The sequence below is a fragment of the Peromyscus maniculatus genome, chromosome 5 (assembly GCF_049852395.1).
Source record: "Peromyscus maniculatus bairdii isolate BWxNUB_F1_BW_parent chromosome 5, HU_Pman_BW_mat_3.1, whole genome shotgun sequence".
In the NCBI taxonomy this organism is placed as follows: domain Eukaryota; kingdom Metazoa; phylum Chordata; class Mammalia; order Rodentia; family Cricetidae; genus Peromyscus; species Peromyscus maniculatus.
In genome coordinates this window covers 43,825,095-43,847,691 of record NC_134856.1, presented here as the reverse complement: position 1 = coordinate 43,847,691, position 22,597 = coordinate 43,825,095, and the positions used below count along the sequence as shown (strand labels likewise).

The following is a 22,597-nucleotide window of genomic DNA, read 5'->3' as shown; positions in this document are numbered from 1 at the left end:
CTGGAGATGGGAGGGTGGGCTTGGTTCTGCCTGGGGCTGGGGCTGGGGGTCTGGAGCTGCAGTGGGGCAGAGCCTTGCCCAGGGCCACTGAGTGAGTGCTCAGCTCTTCCAGCTCCTGAAGTGCCAGCAGGCCTGAGTGATGTCTGCTGGGGCGCCTCTTTGGCCATGTCTGTGCCCTCCCTCTGGCGCTCCCCTCCCCCAGTCTCCTGGGGAGCACTTCGAAGACCGACTCACGTCTCCGTCCAAGTCCTCCACTTCTCCACTTGTACCAGAAAAACCTGGCTTGCAGCCCCAGGTCAGGGATGACAAAGGCCAGGATGCAGGGTAGGAAGCAAGGCAGGTAAAGCAACAGCAGCCCAGGGAAGCCAGGCGGGGCCCGGGGTGTTAACTACAGTACCACTTTATTAATACTGGAATCTTCACAGTGCATTTGTTACTTGTAGCAGTGACTATTTAAATCAAGGAGAGGATGGACAAGGGGGTGGGCAGGAGAATTTATCCAAAACTTGACAGAAAGAAAAGAAAAAAGTGGTTCCGATGGGCTGAGAGGATGGGAGGGGGAGGTTGGGGGGAGGGTGAGTAGGAACCAGGAGGGGTGGCAAAATAAATTAAAAGAAAGGAACACGTTAACAGCACCAGAAAAGTTACTTCAGTCAAAAGACACATTTGAAAAGAATACGCTGCTGTACAAAATGAAAAATAAAATGTATGTGAAGAAGCCCCAAACCAAAGTCTGTGATGCAGGATGATGGTTGGCTCGGATCCCGAGGGGGGGCCTAGGCGAGAGGTGGGTGCTAAAGAGGAGGTGGTAGCAGGGGGGGGGGGACCGTGGGTCAGATGGGGGATGGAGTATGTACAGCCCTGGAGGGAAGGGAAGGCTGAGTGGGGGTGGGGGTGCCACCCCACTTCCTGGAAAGTCCCTGCCGCCCTTCCCAGCAGGGCTTGGAGCCCCCAGATGGCAGTGAGCCCATTCTCTCAGGGACCCCCTCCTCCTGGACCCCGCCACACCCTGGGTGTAGGGGCCACATCTGCCCCCACCCCCCATCCTGCATCCCTTCCCATCAGCCCTGTTGGGGGAAGTGCAGCCAGTATGCCACCCCCAGGGTTCCACATCTGGCCATCTGCTTTCCTGGACCCTATACTTGGGGCTCTCTGGGGACAACTGAGTTTGGTGGACCAGGTCTCAGACCTGGAGATCATTCTCTAGAAGTCTCCTGGGCACTGCAGCACCCGCGACCTTGGGCCCAGGTCAGCCCCAACTCCATTCCATCCAGACCAAGGCATGCTTTCTGGACTCCCTGTGGGACGAGGGAGTCTGCTGCCTGCTCTACCCGTACCTCCCGAATCCCTCCTCTCGCCCTGCACACACATGCTTTGACTTGCTCAGACATGGGCCCCACTCTCTCTCTGGCCCCTGCTGCCTGCCCCAGCCAGGGCTGCAGGCGAAGACTTTCTTGGGATGGCGCTGCCTCCAGCAACAGAAAGTCAAAACCAACCTTCTAAGACTTGCTCCAAGCTGGGCCTGCAGCTCACCCAGACCACAACAGACTGGCCAGAGGCCCCTGGCCTACCCTCTCCAGCCTTTTATTCTACCAACACTCCAGATGTTGGCAAGAAGAGGAGCTTCCCCTGGTTGGGGGAGAGCTGACTCCACCCTTCTCCTGCCAAGAGCCCGTCGTGGGGCCCCCACATCTGTCTCTCAGGCACTCGGACACACACCCTGTACCACCAGCTGGCCCCACACCAAGTTCTTGTCTGGGGTCAGCTCCATTTTATTACAATAATAAAATAACCCCCATACCCTCTAATGCTCCAGCCCTTATCCCCAGCAATGGGCGAGACTGTAACCCCAAGGTACCCCCGAGTTAAAGCCTCAAAGTGTCCAGATGAGAGCAGGATGTTTGAAACACCTGGTGTGGGCCTCTGGCCTCTCCCCCCCAGCTGCCTCGCCTCCACTCCCGACACCTCACAGGGGGAGGGGAGCTGGAAGGTCCTGAGACAAAGCCCCTACACTTCCTCCCTCTAGGCTCTCTTTCCCCACGAGTGGGCCTGGCTTCCCAACACCTGACTGTTGCCTAACCCCGGTCACAAATTGATAGTCAGCTGATGGAGTGCCTGGCCCCCCCATAACCACCCTGCCCCCAAAAGAGTGGAGCCTGGGAGAGGCAGGGTAAAGGCAAGAGGAGAGGGGACAGGGCCCAGGCAGGGAGACAGGGAGCCGGCATTCAAGGAAAGAGCTGGGCACATGGCCCTGGGGGACAGCGGGACCGGAGGAAGAGGATTGTGGACCCCAGGCCAGGTGGGAGGCCCCTGTGGCAGGCCCCAGCCCTTGGTTATGGGCTCTGGGGCTGGGACGAAGCAGGGCCTGCAGGAAGGAGGATGTGTAGGTAAGGGAAGTATAAAACAGGCTCTGTCCTGGCGAGGTGCGTAAAGGAAGTCACTTCCCATGAGATGCTGAGATCAGCCTGGTTGTCTTTCTGTAAAGTGGCTGTGCCTCTTTCCGGGCGCTGTTCTGTCTTCCGGCTCGGGCCACTGCTCCGAGTGGCTGGCCGCTTGCTCACAGATCAGGCCACCTACTTGTGCCAGCCCAGACAGGGAGGGGAGGGTGGCACCATCATAAGATGCGGGGCGCCGACCTGTCGTTGGTGACGGTCCTGCGGAGCCGGACCCCGCGACGGATGGCCACCAGCATGTCTTCGGCCGGGGGGTCACTGGTGGCGGCGGGGGGTGGGGTGGGCGTCTCCTCGGCGGGGGTGGCTGACAGAGCAGTAGGGAAGGGGAACTGGCCCTCGCCCAGGGCGTGGGCGCCGGCCACCAGCTCCCCGAGCTTCTCTACCAGGCTGTGCCTGTTGGCAGCCAGCTGCTGCTCTTCATCGTCCTCGGCGGCCAGCCCAACCCCAGCCCCGCTGTAGCTGGCGGCCTCGGGGGTCGGGCTGCCCCAGGCTGTGTTGGGCAGGCTGAGCCTCTTGGGGGAGGCTTTGGCCAGGTCTGGAGCCAGAGGCGAGGCCACGTCGTCTGTGTAGAAGACACACTCCTCGCTGCCCGCCCGTGTGGGCCCCACGTAACCAGGGGAGTCGGGCACTGTGGGCGTCTTCACAGGGACGATGGGTGGGCGGATGGGGATGGGGCCAGCGCTGGACAGGGCGCGCCGCACCGTGGGCTTGGTGGAGGGCGTGCGGCGGATGGTGGCCACACCGGGAGGTGCACCTGAAGGCAGCCCCATGGCTGTGGGCAGCCCTGCCGTGGGCAGCCCAGCAGTTGAGGCCGGGCGCTTGGTCTGGATCAGGCGGCGGTAGTTCTGGGCAATGTTGCTGTTTCGAGGGATGGTGGATGATTTGTCGAACTCAGGGGGCCCCTCGCTGTCCGCGTCCCCGTTCACAGAGTAGCAGTCATAGTCTGAGCCTGGAGGGGGGACACACAGGGCGTGGTGAGCCCAGGGCCAAGGGGCTCCCCGAACCCCGTATCTACTCAAGGGAGACAGAGAGAGGGGAAGGCAGGCCTCTTTTGTGTGACCCTCATCCCAGGCGTCCCGGGTCGGGTGGGTCCTGGTCCTGGGGCTGTGAAGGTCCAGCAAGCACACTCAGCCCGTGGGATCCCCTCTGGGCTCACCTTGGGAGGGGATGGTGTCCTCGGAGCACGAAGGCGTGGTAGTCTGTGTGCTGTAGCCGCTGGAGTATTGTAGGGAGTCGCGGCTGCTCTTCTGGTGTTCCAGGCTCAGTCCACGGGTCAGCACCATGGCCAGGTCACTGGCTGCAGGGGACACCTCCTCACCGTGCTGAGGGAGGGTGGGGAAAATGGCGGACTTTTTCCACGCTCCATTTCCACCCTCTTTGGGGATTCCAGATGGTTATCCATTAAGGTGGCTAGAGCGGGGCCCTGAAGAACAGCTGCGGGCATCCTGGCACTGCCTGCCTGAAGTGAAGGCGGGGCCTGGCCGGGGAGCTGGGGGAGGAGGACACTTACTTTGGCCGCTATGGTGGCAGGAGACATCCGAGGTCGTGGTACCTCTTCTCCGCCGGAGCCCACGGTGCCCCCACCTGTGGGGCCTGGCTCAGTGTCTCGCAGGAGCTCCACGCGATCTTTCCTCCGCTGCAGGGTGGTGGCCGAGGGCGGCTGCTCGTGGGGACCGGCCTTGGTCCAGTCCTGCAAGTTATGACAAGCAAGTCAGAAGGGACCCCTTGGCCTTACTGCCCATGACCAAAGAGGCCCTTCTTTGTGGCTGAGGCTCAGGGGGTGCTGATCTGTGAGGGGCCTCCTGTTTCCAATCAGGGCTGAGGCCCAAATCTGGTGGGCAGCAGTGACTGTTCTGTCCCACCAGCCCAGGGCAGGGCAGGGTGTTCCAGACAGAAGGGTATGGCCACAGTAAGTGCCCAGGTGAACTGCTTCACAAAGCAAGCGCCAGCATGTAACAGCTTTCTTGCTGAATCTGGCTGCCCCTGCTGTGGCGACTGCCCCAGGTCAGGAGGGCACGGGGTGGGCAGCTGGTGATGGTAATGGGACAGGGGCCAAGGGCACTGACCGAGGTGGGGGAGCTGCATTCGCTAACCGACTGGCAGGTCTCTGAGGCCTCGGAGGACGCCGAGCTGGAGGACTTCTGCCATGCAGAGGCGAGCGGGTGGTCGCAGATGGGGGCCAGGGAGGCAGGGGGGAGAAAAGAGTTCTGGTCACAGCAGTAGCATGCAGTGGGCAGTCTGATCCAGCCACGTCACCCTGTACTCCCCTCCTGGTGTTACCGACACCAAGACCACCACAGAGGGCAGCAGCCCAGGGCACATCCTGCAGGCACTGACCTGCCCACGACCCAGCCCAAGAGCCACACGGTTTAAAGGCTTCAACTTAGGATTCACTGCAGACAGCGTATGTGTGGCAGCAAGGGAAAGAGTGGACCTGAGGACACCGATGGGTGTTTGGTTTGGGCATCCAGGTCAACGATGTCACTGTTTTCTCAGGAAAGGGAGGACCTGGAGAGAAGGGACGATGGAGTCCCGAGTGCCCTTCTGGGCACATTTCGGCTGAGCTGCCCATCGGTTTTCTGTGCATAACCACATGTATCACCTGATGTAAGGGAGGGCTGGGGCTGGGGCTAGGCACTGGGCAGCAGTTGGGCAGGATGAGGCTGATTAGAGACGAGATTCGAGAGTCTTTAGGGGTGCAGACATTCAGTGGCGGGGGGGGAAGAGCGTAGTCCAGTACAGGAGCTGCGAGGCGCTGTTAAGGGAGAGGGGACCTCAGGGCAGATGCTGACTTTGGCACTGAGCTCTGAGCTGGAGTCAGGTGATGCTCCATCACCATGTGATGGATCATGTGATGGATCAGCTAAGCCAGGGTAGCTTCGGCAGCGCCCCTCCCCCACTTCCATGCCCTTCCCCATTTGGACCACTAGACTTCTAGTGATGGGCAAAGATCACCCCAAGGAAGGAGAACAAAGCACCAGAGAAGAGGATTGGGGGGAAAACAATGCATCCACGTTCAGCAACGTGACGTTAAACAACTAAAAATCGCAGCGTTAAAACTCAGCAAGAAAGCTCAGCGTCCAGGCCCAGAAAAATGAACATTAACACAATGAACAGTAAAGGAACTTCGCTAGCCCAATAGAGAAGATCCACAGAAATACTGACACTTCCCTCTGAGGCTGGGGAAAAGACAAAGATGTCCACTATCAACATCTTACTCAGTGCCAGCAATCTCTGCCAGTGCAATAAAGCAAGAAAAAGAAGTCAGAGAGGGGCTGGAGAGATGGCTCAGAGGTTAAGAGCACTGGCTGCTCTTCCAGAGGACCCAGGTTCAATTCCCAGGAACCACATGGTGGCTCACAATCATGCACAATGAGATCTGGAGCCCTCTTCTGGCCTTCAGGCAGACATGCAGACAGAACTCTGTGTACATAATAAATAAATAGATCTTTAAAAAACAACACACCAAGAGTAAAGGGGCTGGAGAAACAAGACGATGGAGTGAAGAGTCTTGGAATGATCCAGAATCTCAGGCAGGACAGCAGAAGCACTAATGATTTTTTAAAATGGATAAACTGGACTGAGCTTAAATTAGGAGCTTCTAGTCCTTCAAAGACACTACTAAAGAGACTGCTCAGCAGTTTAGAGCACTTTGCTGCTTTTGTAGAAGACCTGGGTTCAGTTCCCCACATGGTGGCTCACAACTAACTCCAGTTCCAAGGGTTCTGATGCCCTCTTCAGGCCCACTCAGGTACTGCATCCAGTAGTGCACATGCATGCAAGAAAATACTTATACACATGAAATAAAGATATATAAATATTAGAAAACAGATACCAGCCAGGCCGTGGTGGCACATGCCTTTATTCCCAGCACTGGGGAGGCAGAGGCAAGGATATGCCTTCGAGGTCAGCCTGGTCTACAGAGCAAGTTCCAGGACAACCAGGGCTACACAAAGAAACCTTGTCTCAGCCCAAAAGAAGAAAAAAAAATAAAGAAAAATAAAATAAAAAATAAAATAGATACCAATAAGGTAGTAAAAGCATACTCTGAGAACATTTCTGATGAAGGACATGAATGAACACACTCTCATGAAAAATGGGCAAATGATATGAATAGGCCCTGCACAAAAGAAGATGTTCAAATGGACTTTAAAAGTATGAAAATACATTAGACCTAGTGGCATACAAATTTAACTCTAGCACTCGGGAGGCAGAGGCAGGCAGACTTCTGTGAGTTTGAGTCTAGCTTGGTCTACATAGTGAGTTCCAGGATAGCCAGGGCTATGAGACCCTGTCTCAAATAAAAAGTATGAAAAACATTCTACCACAGCATCATAAGGAACATTCAAATACAGGGTACTACTATTGTATGCCTATCAAAATGACTAAAGTGAAGAAGTTACAAAATACCAGGGCTGGTAGGGATGCGACATCAGCCAATAACCATTACAACCTTGTTAATAAGAATCTTGCGATTCACAAGTCTACTCCTAACCACATTTCCCCCAGAACTGTGTACGAGAATGTGTACAGCAGTACTATGAGCAGCCATGGTGTGGTGGTTCGCTTTGTCACCTCGACAGAATATAGCATTGCCTGAGAAGAGAGTCTTAGTGAGGGACTGTCTACATTGGATTGGCCTGTGCACATGTCTATGGGGGGCTGTCTTAAGTTAACTGAGCCAGCCCATTGTGGGTGGCACCACTCCCTAAGGCAGGGGTCCTGATCTATGTGAGTGAAAAAAATCAGGCTGAGCACAAGCAAGCATGTATGTGTCCATTCACTCCTCTCTCTCTGTTTGAAGTTCCTACCTTGACTTCCCTATAAAGATGGACTATAATCTGGATTATAAAATGAATAAATTCCTTTCTCTTCTAAGATGCTTTTTTTGTTAGGATATTTTACCACAGCAACATAAATGAACCTTGAATACCAGGGAACTATCTAAATGTCCTGAAAACATAGACTACTCAAATAAATTACATACTTATGCAATAGAACGTTATATATCCATGAAAATGATATATAACATGTAAAACATGTTGAATCATGTAAAACAGATGAATCTCATATCTCATACACATAATGCTGACAGCAGAAGTCAAACACACAAGGCACATACTGTATGATTTCATATAAATCATATATGTAAATATTTGTGGTACTGGGATCAAACCTAAGGCTTCATGCACGCTATGTAAGTGCTTGGCAACTGAACTATACTCCTAGCCTAGTAAGTTATAAGTGTACACACACACACACACACACACACACACACACACACACGCACCCACACATGCACGCACACGCACACAGCAATTACCCTGGGTGTGGGAGAGTAGCAATGGAGGAATGCAAGGGCTTTGGGGTCAAACTGTGTCTCGCTTTTGGTGCTGGCTGCGTGAGTGTGTGCAGTTTGCAGACTTACTCAGATATACTGTTGTGATACATTTACTTTGTATGGGTGGACAGTCTTTCCCAACATGATATATAACATGTAAAACAATTAAAAAATTCTTGAGACTCAGTGGTAATGGGTTTTAACCCATAGAATCAAATAGTTTTATGAGTCCATTATGGCATAAACAAGTAATTGTCTGCACAAATAAATGGGAAGTAGCCGGGCGTGGTGGCGCACACCTTTAATCCCAGCACTTGGGAGGCAGAGGCAGGCGGATCTTTGTGAGTTCGAGGCCAGCCTGGGCTACCAAGTGAGCTCCAGGAAAGGCGCAAAGCTACACAGAGAAACCCTGTCTCGAAAAAACCAAAAAAAAAAAAAAAAAAAAAAAAATAAATAAATAAATAAATAAATGGGGAGTAGGGACAGGTTGATTTTACAGTGAGATTTCAGTTAATGAATGTGGGAGGAATGATGGAATCAGGAAATCCCTGTTGTAGCAGGTGAGGATGCTAAGATAAGGGTGTGAACGACTGACGGCCAGCAGGGCATCTGCAGAGTCTCAAGGTGTCACCCAGACGGTACTTCGTTAATTAGATGAGGAGAAGGAACAGTGAGTAGTCTGGCCAGCTCCACCTCGTCACCAGTCATGAGGCAAAATGACATCCCACAGCTGATACGTGGTGTTCTTGCCAGAGACCTTTGGCCTTTTCCTCTCAACAAGAAGACATCGGACAAGCCCAAACTCACAAGCAGCCTACAAAATACCTGAATGGTGCTCTTCAAAACACCAAAGTTGAGAAAGACAGAAAGCTGGTGCAAGAACTTGATGTTCTGTGCTGGACTCTTGTCTCTTGGACCAGATAAAAGGACAGTAGACAGAAAACTAGCTAAATGTGCATGCGTGCGTGCGTGTGTGCGTGCGTGTGTACCCCAAACAAAACAAAACAAAAGGCTGTAGAAGATGTGATGTCATACTTGGACCAGTCTTATTTCCCTGATTCTGAAAATAGTTTGGGGCTCAGTGGTAGAGTGCTTGCCCGCGTTGCCAGAAGCCTTGGGTTCCATTCTTCCCACCAGAAAAAAAAATTTTCACCTTTGTGTTAAAGCTGGGTGTGGTAGCCAGGTGGTGGTGGCATGCACCTTTAATCCCAGCACTCGGGAGGAGAGCCAGGTGGATCTCTGTGAGTTTGAGGCCAGCCTGGTCTACAGAGCGAGATCCAGGACAGGCACCAAAGCTACAGAGAAACCTTGTCTCAAAATATATATGCTTATGGGTGTGGTGGCTCACATCCATAATGACAACATTTAGAAGGTTGAGGCAGAAGATTGAGAGTTTGGGGCCAGCCTGAGTTACACAGTGAGACGCTGTTTCAAAAAAACAAGGGGGTAAAATAAACAAACAAAAAATTGTTTGGTGGTTACATAAGATGTTGACCTTGAGGTAAGACTGTGGACAGGATGCCTGGGGACACTGTGCTTTCTGAAGTTCTTCTACAAGCCTAAAATGAAATAAGGCTTGGAGATACAGTCCTGTAATCCTAGGATTTGGGGGGCTGAAGCAGGGAGATTGCTAGCTTGAGACCAGTCTGCAATATACTGGGAAAACTTGTCTCTGATGAAAACAAAACATTGAAGAATTAATTGAACAAAAAAGGCCAAATCCCTTATGGGTAGTAAAAGAGAGAGAGAGAGAGAGAGAGAGAGAGAGAGAGAGAGAGAGAGAGAGAGAGAGAGAGAGAGAGAGAGAGAGAGAGAGAGCCACAGAAAGACAGAAGAAGGTGAGACGTGAGACGCACATTTAGTTATAACCCCAGCCGAACAGAAGCAATGGAAGCAGGGTAAACAGACGATGACTGGGGACAGAGAGGGCAAGAGTGAGGACCTGAGGCTGATCCCAGAACCCACACAAAGCCACCCCACGGGCTGGAGGGCTGACTCAGTGATTAAGAGCACCACTTGCTGCTTTCCCAGAGGGCTTGAGTTCGGGTCCCAGCATCCACATCAGAGAGCTCACAACTGGCTGTGACTTCAGCTGGAGGTGCTCCAGTGCCCTCCAAGAGCACCTGCACTCACAGGCACACACCCACATGCAGACCCACACACCTACCCACAATTTAGAATAATAAAAAGAAACATATGTATTTTTTTTTTAAAAGCCAAGCAGTTATGCATGCTTGTAATCCCAGCACCAGGAAAGCAAAGACCTGGGGAATGGGCCAGCCTAGTCTACTTGGTGAGGTCTAGTCCAGTGAGACCCTGTCTCAAAAATTCAGGTGGATGGCTCTTGGGGAATAATATCCAAGGTTGACCTTTGATCTCCATATGCATCCATGTATACCTACACATACACACACACACACACACACACACACACACACACACACACACACACGCCCAGGCAGACTGACAGACAGACAAACAGACACACACACATATGCCCAGACAGACAGACAGACAGACACACACACATATGCCCAGACAGACAGACAGACAGACACACACACACACATATGCCCAGACAGACAGACAGACAGACAGACACACACACACACACACACACACACACACACACACACACACGCCCAGGCAGACTGACAGACAGACAGACAGACACACACACATATGCCCAGACACACACACACACACACACACACACACACACACACACACACACACACGCCAATCTGTGCGACCTAAGACCCTGACTCAAAAATACCACATGTGGGGGCGACCGCTCAGCGGTTGAGAGCACTGGCTGGTTCACTACTGGCCGGTTCACTTCCCAGCACCCACACTGCAGCTCACAACTGTCCATGACTCCGGTCCTGAGGGATCTAATACTCTCTTCTGGCCTCCTCGGGCACCAGGCACACACGCAGTACACAGACAAAGCACAGGTAAAACACCCACACACATAAAACAATAAATAATAAAACTACTACACACACAAGTGGCCAAGGCTGGAGGGTTAGCTCAGTGACCAGGTGCTTGTCTAGTGTATACAACGCTCTGGGCTTTGATCATCGGCACAGAGAATGCCAGCTTGGATAAAACAAGAACATCCAGGCACATGCTTTTACAAGACTCATCTAAACCACAACGAGACGGCGGTTACAAGTGACATGGAGATGGAGCCCAACAAGAGAAACACAGAACAGCACAAAGGCCACGTGCCCAGGCTCCAGCGCTAACCGCTTCCCCTCTCAAGGACAGCCCGAGTTCGGCCCGAGGCTCCTGCTCCCCACCCACGCGGTCCTCCGGATGTCCTCTCACCTGGCTGGTGATGTCTGAAGGCATGGGCGAAGGGGGCTTGGAGTAGGTGGCGTCCTGGGAGACGAAGCCAGAGTCGTGGGAAGAGACGCTGGAGAGGCGGGTGGCGGCCGGCTGCGCCAGGCTACGGTAGCGACAGGTGGAACTGGGTGAGTATGTTTGGGCACCCCCGGGCCACGGGGCTCCGCCACCCTTGGCACTGCTGCTGGGGGCACTAAGGGAGTGCCGGAGGGAGGCACGGCAGCCGGACAAGGAGACACAGGTGTGTGTGGAGAGGGAAGGGTGACAGAGGACAGAGGAGGTGGGGAGAGACGAGGAGCAAAGGAAGGAGAAGAAAATGTCAGACTACAAGGTCCTGAGACCCAGGTACTACTGAAGCGTTCCGGGATGACATGTCTCAGCGCTGGGGAGTCCCTGTCAGGGTATACCCAAAGGGAGGAGTCCCTCTGCCTCCCACGCTACCATCAGATTGGTTGCTCATAGGTTCATGATGGGGAAGCTGAGTCACCAGGCATTGGAAACTGAGAACAGACACAAGCCTGATAGTTTCTAAACTGCCTCCTCACAGCCTGCTGCTCGCTGTCTAGTCACAGTTGAGGACCTGGAATATGGTGAGACGATGGTGTCTGGAAATGGAGGTTGCTTGCCAGGTGGGTCCTACCTTGTCATCACCTTGTCACCCCCTCTCTTTGGGATCACAGTTTTCCATGGCTCTCCCCTCTGCCCAGCCAGCATTCCTGGCAGTGAATTCCTGCCCTTCTCCTGGACACGACCTTGGGCCTCCAAGGCTCCAACCCTAAACATCGCCTTTGTAATCACATTCCTCCTGGGACAAGCACCACTCATTCAAGGCCTGAAGAGGCCCCAGAGGCTGTGGGCCCACCTCTTGGTGTAGGATACACAGATCACTGGGTCCAGCTTCTCTCTAGTTCCCAGTGCCCAGACAGAGAGCATTCTGGGGAGAGGGGTACCTGGGCCAGAGCTCCCCCAATCTATAAGCTGCTCTGAGTTCACTGCCCTCCCTACCTGAGGACCCTTGAACCACCAGCATCTCCTTCACACTGACCTCAGGGCCAGTCTGTTGGATGAGCAAGACTTCAAGCTTCTCCCTATCTCTGTGAGACCTAAAAAGCCCACCTAAACCAGGGCAAAAGCTTGTGGCAACTTCCAGGGACTAATTGAGGCAATGACCAGGCTGGAGTGTCCTTTACCCTGAAGTCCAAACAGATATTCCCAGAAACCACCCCACCACTTTTTGATCTGAAACTTTAGTTTTGTTTATTGAGGCAGGGACTCATAAAGTCTCGGCTGGCCTCCAACTTGACATATAGTTGGCAATGACCTTGAATTACTGCCTCCCCCCCGCCCCCCAAATGCTGGGATTAAAGGCTTGCACCTTCACCAACCACCTGGCAACAGTTTCTCTACATAGTCCTGGCACTCACTATGTAGTCCAGGCTGGCCTTGAACTCACAGAGATCCACCTGCCTCTGCTTCCCTAGTGCTGGGATTAAAGGTGTGTACCACCACAAATGGCACTCCACCTAGCTTGTTAAAATTTATTTTTGGGGACAGGGTCTTAATAAGCAGCCCAGGTTAGCTTTGAACCCTTGATCTTCCTGCTTCCCTCCCCAAGTATTAGGATTACTGGCCTGCATCACCACGCAGAGTTTGATCTCACCTTCTTATTACCATACTACATTGTCCTAGGCCTGGCAGAGACCAATGACTAAATCACAACTCAAGTGTGACACAATGATGTCAGGACTCACTGGAGAAAAAGCCGTGGCTCCTGGCACACAATGATGCTCCATCAATGAAGCCTCTGGCCGCCTTTCCTGCCAATCAACGCTTGCGCCCATAACCCCTACATGTGAAAAGTCCCTGGGTGCTTGGATGCTGTGTGAGTTCTGAGGTGCTAAAGCAACTGCCAACCCAGCTTTCCTGGGTTTCCCTAGCCCCTCCTGGGATTGCCTCCCCCTTCACCCTCCATGAGCTCCCCACCCACCTGCACATGCTAGACTTCCGGGAGCTGGAGCTGCTGGGTGATGAGGGTGGTGTCTGGTACGACCAACTGTAGTCAGAGCCCTTCAGATCTTTGATTACCTGGACAGAGACATGGGGGCAGTCATGAGAGTCAGCTCCTAACCTGCAGAATGTCTTATCATGCTTCAGAGAGCTGGCAGGGCACGACATCCTCCACCCTGTCCTCAACTATGAACCTCAGGAGATGACGCTGAAGATCTCTAGCCACCCAGCCTTCTCCTAACGCTGGCTTATTACTGAGCCCATCCACCAGGAAGGAGACAAGGGACCAGCAGGTGCTCCCGAAGACTCATGTCATGGAAATGCTGGGAGCGCCATGACGTGAGGGGTTAAGACAGTCTCTGGACTTTTCTGAGTCTTGTTTTCTCCTGTGAACTGGAGCCAGCTCAGAACACCGTTGAGAGAACTCAGTAAGGCAACCTGAGGGGGGTGTGCTACAGAGTGTGGGCTACATAGGAAGTTCCCGACCACAGGGGGCCGTCCAGTGCAGTGTGTGCCTCTGTGTGGGTGGGGGTTGGTTCAATGGGAAGGGATGGCGTTCTGGGAGTGGATGGCAGCCAGCCAGGGGTCTCTGAAGAACCAAGCCCCAGGGACCTGGCTTCTGCCCAGCTGTTTTGCTCTGAGCCCTACTGGGTCCTGAGCACATCATACGTCACCTGGGCAGGTATTCCCAGAAATCTCCCAGGGGCTGTGGGACAGTTTCTGGTCGTCTTCTCCCAAGTGCCTCCCCCAAACACCTCCCTCTTTTATCTACTCTTTCCCTACACGAGGGTAGGACCGTCTCTTCCCTGGTCCTGGTCTCGGCCCTCGACTCCAGGGGTGGCCGCACCTGCTCACTGGCGGGAGGCAGCTTGTGGGGTTCCGCGGTCAGCACCACCAGGTCGTCAATGATGCCCTGCAGGTGGGTGATCTCTCCCAGCATGGTCAGCTCGCCATTCTGAGGAAGCAGTCAGTCAGTCAGTCCCCAGGCCCCCCCCCTGGCCACCCACTCCGGAGACACAGGCCCGTTAGGCCCCTCCTCTCTTGCCCTTCCCTGACCATCAGTGCTGATTCAGGCTGGGGCCTGTACCTCCAGGGTAACTCATGTGGCCCTCTGTCTAGATGCAGCCAGAGTGTCCTAAGCTGTAAGACCTGCTGTCGGGCCAGATAGGCTGGGCCCTGAGTGAAGTCACCTACGATTCCCCAAGAAGCACTCTGGAAGGTGAAGAGGTCGACCCTGGGTCTGTCCCCTGCCCCTCCCCAGGGGGGAGGGGTCCAGATCATCGAGCGACCCACCACCACAGGCTGAAGGAAGGTGATGAAGGTGCAGAAGCGGCCCCGTTCCTCGATCAGCGCTCGGCGCACCGCCTGCTTCTCCGTCTCCTCCAGGAGCAGGTACATGTCATTGACGTCTTGCAGTGCGCTGTCCAGCTGGGGCTGCAGGTCTCCTTTCCCTGCAGGGGTTGGGAGGAGAGGCCGCGCTGGGGACGCTGGCCCTGTTGGCGGTACCCATGGCGTAGGCCCCCTGGGGTGGTGTTTTTGGCTGTGGGGTTGGGGACAAGGGAGCCAGGGAGCATGGAGCGGACTCTAAGGCTTGTTGGAGGGGCCGGTCCCACCAGAGCAGGCAGAGAAGACACGCAGACAGACAGACAGACACAGCAACACCAAGCTGTCCAGCCACCTGGGACCTGGAGGCTAGACTACGGGGAGGCCAGCTGGAGGCCTCCATCACTCAGGATGCTTTAACTGGCCCGGCATGGTAGCCCTGACCTCAAGAGAGAGACAGAGGGAAATGGCTGAAAGCAGGACAAAGGAGATCAGGGTAGAGGCTGAGCTCAGCTTCAGGCCAGGCCACTAAGAGGTGCAGGGTCAGGAGCTGTAGCTGGGCCTGGGGAGCAAAGAGGAGTGTCTCAGCAGGGGTCATAACTCAGCTCAGGGACCAGCTAGCAAGAGCAGCACAAAGAAGCAGCGAGAGACAGCGAGAGGCGAGAGGATGATGTGGAGTAGACCGTGACGGGGAGGTGACAGGTGACCTGTGACCCTCACCCTGCCCAGCCAGTGAACCCCTCCTGGCCTGGCAGACTGACCCAGCAGTGGCTTGGGACTCATCTCTGGCCAGGGGCCCCAAGGGAACCAGGGGAAGCGTGCCCCAGGCCCCTCCCTTGGTAGGACCGACCGCCTTCCTTGTTCCTTCTTGGTCTGGAGAGGTTCCTTCCAATGGCCCTGAGCTGGGGGGGTGGGGACGGAGGCAGACAAATGGGACCAGGAGGGAAGGAGCAGCTGGAGGGACGGACATTTGACTTACCAAGCAGCTCTACAGGACGGATGTGGGAGGAGGAGAGGAGACAGAGAAAGAAAGAATGTGTGAAAGACAGCCGGATGAGCCACTCCTGGGGAGGGGTGGGGGCCTGGGCAGTCTGGGGTGCTGGGTGCTCCCTCGGTCCCACCCGACAGGTTGGAGTGTCCTGTGTTGGGACCGGATGCCCCTGGCCAGGATGATGCCCTGGGTGGGGGGCTGCTCCAGAGGGTGGTTGGGGCTACGGAATGGGGCCCGAGGGACTGGGCCTCAGTGGGGGTGCTGGGGGCCTCTACCTTTGCGCGCTTTCTTCTGTAGCTTCAGTGTGTCCGATGACTTCTTTTTGATTTCATGCCTGGCTCGTTTGTACTCTGCGGCCGGGGCGAGAGGGGAGCTAAAGTGAGGGGTTCCCTGTGGAGAGGTTCGGGGACCTCCCCCTCCCGCCCCTCCCCGCAAAGCTCCACCCTACCTTTCGCATGGTCCTTGTCCAGTTGGTTGGCTGACTTCTTCCAGTCTTCAATGCGCTCCTGCAGTGGATTGATGAGACTTTCCAGCAGCGCGCTGTGGGAAAGAGCAGTGGTTAGGGCTAGCGGGCGGAGCTCGGTCAGGGATGGCCTCTCTAGGCTCGGATACCCCTACGGTCGGCTGTGTGCCCACTCACTTGGTGAACTGCCGCAGCTTGGTCTCGATGCTGCGGTGGCGCATGCACATGCGCGTGAGTGCTGAGCCAATGTCCCGCGTGGCCCCTGGCAAGGAAGCAAGCTGCATGGGAAGGGGCCTGGCTGGGGGCCTCTGCAGTCCCGGCCTCCGGCCACGAGGGGGCGCGCTGTCCCACAAAGGCCGCCCCTGCCCCGCCCCCAGCGCCGGTAATCCTGTATCCCTGGGGACCAGGGCTGTATCCCTGGGATATCGGGCTCTCCCAGCCTTCGTTGGCTTCAGGTGCCCTGCTAGCCAGCCCCGGAGCCTTCCCTCTTTCCTAGCTGGGTGAATCACCCAAGGAAAAGGCAGCAATATTTCTGAATGGTCCTGCTGGGACCCAGTGCAGCGGACTCCAGGGGCGGCAACCGTGGGTACTCGAAGGTACTGGAGCCCAGGCGCTTGCTAGATGAACCAGGAGGAAAGGGGCCTCCAAGTCCCCAAAGACTATTCACCTGCCCCATACAACTCACAGAAGGCCCATGGGGACGGTTGAGAAACCACAGAGCCGCCAACAACCGCTACTGAAGGGTTAACTGAGCGGCCCACAGCAAGAGGGTGACCTCCTGGTAACATCCCTGCCACTGCTCACCTGTCCCATGCCATCACAGCAGACGCCAAGGTCTCCATTCTGGGCTTTGTGTCCTTCCCACGGCCCATATCCCTCTCCAGCCTCCCGGCCCACTGGGCGCATCCCCCACCTCCAACCACGCTCCCTCCCCACCTCGGGTGTTGGTGGCCATGTCAGCTACTTTCTGGAAGGCATCTAGGAAGGCCACAGCAGCCAGCACGGTGGTCCTGGGGAGACACACAGCGGTCAGCAGGCGAGAGGCCCTTCTCTACCCCATCCCTCCCCAGTGTGGACAACCCTGCACAGCCTCACCTCAGCTGAGAGTGGAGCTTGGCAGCCTTGGAGTTGAAGTCCTCCCAGATGGGGTAGGAGCTCTGTGGTGACGGGAGAGAGGAGGTAAGAATGTTGTGAGGTGGGGCTACATGTCCAAACCCTAGGCCGTTTCTGAGATGGCCCTGTTCCCGCACAGAGGAGGTGCCTGAGCCCTGTGAGGCAAGACAGGGGCCCAAGGGCCCAGGACGAGGCGTGAAGACGTCTGACTGGCCTGCGGTTGGTAACCATGTGTCACCGATGCTCCCTGGGTGGCAGATGGTCTCCTTAGGGGCTTTCTCATTAGGCTCTGGGCTCAGTCCAATGGAGGACACTATATCCCTACCACATGTGGTGGAAGGTGGGCACTGACCTGCTTTCTAGTGCTCGGAGGAGGAGGCGCGGTGGGAGGTGGAGCCTGGCAGAACTAATGGCAGACAAGGTCTATCTACTGTGGCCCGGAAGCTGCTCTGGGCAGGCCGGTCAACCCTGGCCAGCATTGGTGGCTCACAGGCCCAGGGAGGCCATGGCTGCTACACAGGCTGGTCAGCCTGGCTGGGACAAGTAGGCCCCAGGCTGAATGGGGCCTTGTGCAGCCAACAGAGCCACCTTTCTCCAGCCCCTCCTCTCCCTCCAGGGGAACAGTGTGGCCTTTATCCTACCCTGGCCAGAGGCTCTATGCTGGGAGGGGGTTTCCCAATAGGGAGGTCGGGTTCCTGGTGACTGAGTTGTCCAGTCTGATTAAGGGGCTTTTCTGGCTAATGCTCTTTCTTCATGGCCGCCAGGCCTGGAAAAGTTCAGCCCTGGCCTGGAGGGCCCTGCGGGAGACGTTGCTCTTTGAACGGTAGCCCAGGGCTAGCAAAGGCCCAGTCCCTGTCCCACGTTAGGCTTCCTGGGACCGAGGCTTCTCTCAAGGTAAAAGGGACAGTAGAGCCTCAGGTCCCAAGGCCTAGGGAGGACTGCGCGCTTGGCTGGAACCCCCGGGTCGGTCTAGCCAGCATCTCCAGGGACAGCAAGGAGGCGGGCTGCTTCACAGACCCTCCAAAGCGCCCTCTCCCTGCCCAGTCACGCCAGTGTCAGGGAAAGCAAATATTTGAGAAGTGTACTGAGGCTGGACGAGGAGGCTGTGGGTGGGCTGTCCCCACCACACAGCTCTGGATAAATAGGCCCGGGAGGTCGTCCCTAGCAGTCCCCAGGAGCTAATCCGGGCATTGGTCTTTAGGGGTCTCTCAAGAGGGGGTACTCTGACATCTCCTGAATGCCACTTGGCAGGGAAGCCTTCGAGGACCCCTCTCCTGCGTGCGGAGAAATGCTGGACTGCAGGGCATCCAGTCAGTTCTCCTGGTCCCCAGGCAAGCTTAGTCCCCTCAGCAACCCTTGGGCCGTCCCCTACGGTGGGGAAAAACCCATGGTGTTGGGGAAGCAAGCCCAGCTTCCCCTCGGAAGATGGATCCGGACACCTCAGTCTTTAAGGGCATGGGCTTCTTCCCGCTGTGTCCCCATGGTTCACAAAGGACCTCAAAGGCAGAAGAGAGGAAAGGGCCTTGAAGGACAGGTGCCCCAGGGAGAGTGCCAGCTTCACCAGGCCCAGGATCTAAGCCCCTGTGTGTCATGTCATCACTAGCCACCTAACTGTACCACCTGGCCAAGTGTCCTGGGCCAGGCAGTGGCTCCGTCCTCACAACACACGCTCATGCATCTTCCACCACCCTGTGAGTGAATCCTGAATGAAGCCCATTTTCCTGACGAGGATCAGTGAGGTTAACTGATTTGTCTGAGGCCCCAGGGATCCCGGCCAAGGTCTGATCTTACATCGGACATATCAAGATAGAGGGATCCTCCTGTTTTCAGGGGAGCAGGGTGGTGAGCACCTGCACGCACTGCTGGGTGGGGAGGTGACAGGGACTGAGAGAACGAGGAGGTACCACGCGCATGAGGACTGCTCTGGAGCGGAGGAGTGGAGGGAGCCGTCAAGGGACTGGTATGAGACAGAAGCAGCTGTGGCTGAGAGGGAGTGTGTGGCTTTGGGGGGTGACCCTCCCTGGGCATGCATCCCCCCCCCCCAAGCCACAGGTTTCTTCAGCTGTAAAATCAGAAGAGACACAGTTCCCTCACGGGGCTTGTGTGTGTGGGCTCCCGGGGGCACTTACTGTGCGCAGACTGAAATTGGCCAAGGGGGCAAGAGCCCCCCCACCTCTCTGCTAGGAGCCCTCCCCCACAGCCAGGGTCCATGGGTCTGCGTGACACTCCCCATTCTGGATTAGGACGAGCCCGTTTTTCTGGATAGCCCAGTGTGGGCTGGGGGCCTCATTGCCTCTACTGGCCCTAGGCGAGTTCAAGTCTCTGGCTTGAGACAGAAGTAGTTCTCCAGGGCCCTCTGGCTGGGTTTGTGCCCTCCTCTGTCCATGAGGTTGAAGATATGATGGCGGAACCCCCTCCCAGGCCATCCCTCAGTCCGGGGTTGGGCTCTCCAGCAGCTCCAGAGCGAGTGTTGTGGGGGGCTCGCTGAGGATCAGCCTCACGGGGCAGTCTGGTCACGGGTGAGACGGCCTGAAGCGGCTTTCTGAAGTCCAGTCAGCCAGCCTTGAGGTGGCCGGTCCCCTCTATCATGCCAGGGTCCCTGATCACATGCATGCCACTGATAAGGGCACATCGTGTGTGATGTGACAATACTTGCTAAAGCCTCTTCCATCCTGCCCCCGCGAATCTAGAAATCTTGCCTGCCACTTAGCCTGAGCTCCTTGCTGAGACTGGACCTGTGTCTCATCAGAGTTCCTCGCAACGGACGGAAATGGAGGACACCGTCCTGCCGTTTCTTCTGGGCAGAAGCGACTGCTTGCTGCAGTGTTGGTCGAGTGGCTGCCAGTGGGAGGCAGTGACGGCGCCTCCCACCCTCTGCCAGCCCACGAGTGGCCAGGGGAGGTGGTGGTCTGGGTTACCCAGTTCCAGCAAGGGATGGTGGCACCAAGATTATAACGCTCATAAGATGGGCAGAGAATGCTGTGGGCCAGGGAAGGAGCCCTCAGGTTGAGTTGCCAGGGAGGGAGGGGGATCCCAGGGGGAAAGTACAGAACTATGGGAAGGCACTGACATGCTGCTAAGCGGCCAGTCCCAGGCCAGTGTGGTTCGGGCCTCTCTCTAGGGGGTAAGGATCTGGACGATATGCCTCTCCTCACTGGGGATGTTCCCTCAGCAGCACTGGGAGGGAGCCCCAATCTCTCGCCTCTCTGCAAGCTGCTCCCACCTTCCTAAAGCACTTGCCTGAAACCCTTGGGTAGGGTGCAGCTGTATGTGGGTTCTGTAGCCCCCAGGGTCTAGTAGGATTCTGCTGGGTGGTGTGTGTGTGAGCCTAAGGTGGGGGAAGTGGGGAGGCTCAGGAGTTTCTGTGCGGGGCCTAGTTCCTTCCCCATCCTGTCCCTAGACGAAGAAAGGAGTATGGTGAAGGGCAGGAACACTGGCTCTCGACTCCCACCCTGCCACTGAAGCCAGGCTCTCCCTGCCTAGTCAGTTTGGAGCAGTCCTGTAGACACTGCTGGCCTCTCTTGGGGTGAGGGAGAATTTGGTTAAATTAGGGCTGAGGTCAGAAGCAGGATCTAATGGTCTCCTTAATGACCTTGAGCCATCCCCAGGCCTCAGTTTCCCCATCTGAAAGGGGTGCCAGCTCAGTCTGACCTTGAGTGATCAGGAAGCGGGGGTTGCTGAAGACGTTTCCCTTGGCTCGGGGTGCTTCACCAGCACCGAGCCTTCGCCCTGCCTCCTCCCAAGGTGGACCCAGTCCTATCCTTGGGCTGCAGGGATGGCCCCACCCGAGGTCTGGAGTACTGGAGCTTGCTGGGGTTGTTGGTGGGGGGTGGGGCTGCGTCCACGCAGAGACCGAGGCTGGCGGGGAAAGAGTTAACGGTTCTTTGCTTTATTATTTTTTTCCTGCCTCGGCGGTGACAGCATTGTCTGGGCTTTGGGGCGTCGGGGTATGTGTGTGTGGGGGCATTGTGGTGGAAGGGGGCGGAGGCCCGAGAAACCTTGTATCCATCCGTTAAAGGGACTTAAGGGTCGGTCCTGGAGACAACCCAATTCATAGCTTAGGGGTCTGGGGCACAGGGAGCTCGCGGGTGCTCAGCTTTGGATCGGGATCGTATGGAACGACCTCACGGACACCCCAACCTGCGAGCACTCACCCCCTTACTGGGACCCAGACAGGCACCCAGAGACCTGAATGCAAGGCGGGCGCAGCAGGACAGGATCAGACAAGGGCACGGACACACACACACACACACACACACACACACACACACACACACACACACACACACGAACATCGCGCCGCACGGCCACAGCAGGACACGGCTGCCTGCCACGCGTCCCTCGGAGGGGACCCGCGCCCGGAGCCCGCTCGGGGGGTACCTTCATGTCGTTGACGATGGCCTGGAAGAGCCCGCCCAGGGCGCCGCACTCCTTCTCTGCCGTCTCCATGCTGGGGCCGGGCGCGCAGGAGCAGGGCGCGCAAGGGGCGCGGGGAGCCGCGCAGGGGAGGGGCCGGGCCGCCGCGGGCGCTGCTCCGGGGCCGCGCCGGGGCTCCCGCCTCGGGGCCGCGCTCTCAGCGGCCGGCAGCGCCGCGCTCCGGGGTTGCGGGCCGTGGGCGGGCGGCGCGGGCCATGGCTCGGTGAGGCTGGGGGCGCGGCGCGGGCAGTTCGCGGCGCAGCCTCGGCGCGGGCACTGGAGCGGCGGCGGCGGTAATCCGAGCCGCCGAGGCTTGGGCGTCACGTGGGCGCGGCGGAGGGAGGGCCGCGGGGAGGGAGCGCGGGAGGGGGCTGTGGGAAAGGCCGGGCGGGCGCGGGCCCATTCACGGCCAGAAACCAGGGCTTTGAAATCCGAGCCCTGGCGCTGCCAGACTGGTCGGGCTAGAGGGGCCGGCGGGCGCGGGCGCCACCGCGGGTCCGGGCGGCGCAGGGGCGGGGCCCGATCAGCTCCCGGCGGGAGCGGCCCCCCGCTTGTACCTTTAAGGCCTTGGGCTCGCTAAAGATGAGCCCCCCGCCGTGGATGAGGTCCTTAGCGCAGCCCGCCGGACCGACGGCTAACGCGGAGCAGGCGCGTAGAGGGGAACGGGAGCTGGCTGCGTTGGAGCTGTCCACCCCACAGGCCATCCATAAACTCCAGCCCTCCTGTACAAATGTCCTTCCGCTCCTTTTCTAACTGGTGCCGATGCCACCTGGATTGAGGGTGGAAATAGTGATGGTGTCCTGGCCCAACTTCCTCGTGAGTAGGGGTCTGTGTCGGACCTGCAGTGTAGTGTGTGGGGATGCACGCATGTGCACGTGGGCGAGGGCAAATACTGCCGTCGTCCTGGAGACTCCAGGTGAACCTACTCTCAGGGGGGACACATAGTTAGAGCTCTAGGGAAAAGCAGGCACAAACTCCAAGCGACTAAAGGGACACAGTAGGCAATTAGGGGTTCATCCGAAGGCCAAGCCAAGAGGAGCCAAAGCCTGGTGACAGGTACAGAGGTTCTTTGAGCTAAATCAAAGGTTGGGGAATCCATCTCTGACTACTTTCCTCCCACTACTCAGTGATCTGCAGTG

General features: G+C 56.6%; 1 protein-coding gene across 4 annotated transcripts; it reads right to left on the bottom strand.

The window, feature by feature from the left end:
- Positions 1–384: 384 nt before the first annotated feature.
- Positions 385–21,740, bottom strand: Mtss2 (MTSS I-BAR domain containing 2). 4 transcript variants are annotated; one of them, XM_006974104.4, is made up of 14 exons: positions 21,423–21,740; positions 17,025–17,086; positions 16,866–16,939; positions 16,107–16,191; positions 15,915–16,006; positions 15,742–15,816; positions 14,446–14,603; positions 14,000–14,107; positions 13,133–13,230; positions 11,128–11,338; positions 4,520–4,594; positions 3,964–4,143; positions 3,610–3,775; positions 385–3,402 (listed from the first exon to the last, which is right to left on the bottom strand). In XM_006974104.4, the coding sequence occupies exons 1-14, from the start codon at positions 21,489–21,491 to the stop codon at positions 2,615–2,617; spliced, it is 2,241 nt and encodes a 746-aa protein (XP_006974166.1). In that variant the 5' UTR covers positions 21,492–21,740; the 3' UTR covers positions 385–2,614. The 4 variants fall into 4 exon arrangements, with proteins under 4 accessions (XP_006974166.1, XP_006974169.1, XP_076427632.1 ...); XM_006974107.4 differs by having other exon boundaries at positions 11,128–11,248; positions 21,423–21,606; XM_076571517.1 differs by lacking the exon at positions 4,520–4,594 and having other exon boundaries at positions 21,423–21,607.
- Positions 21,741–22,597: the final 857 nt, after the last annotated feature.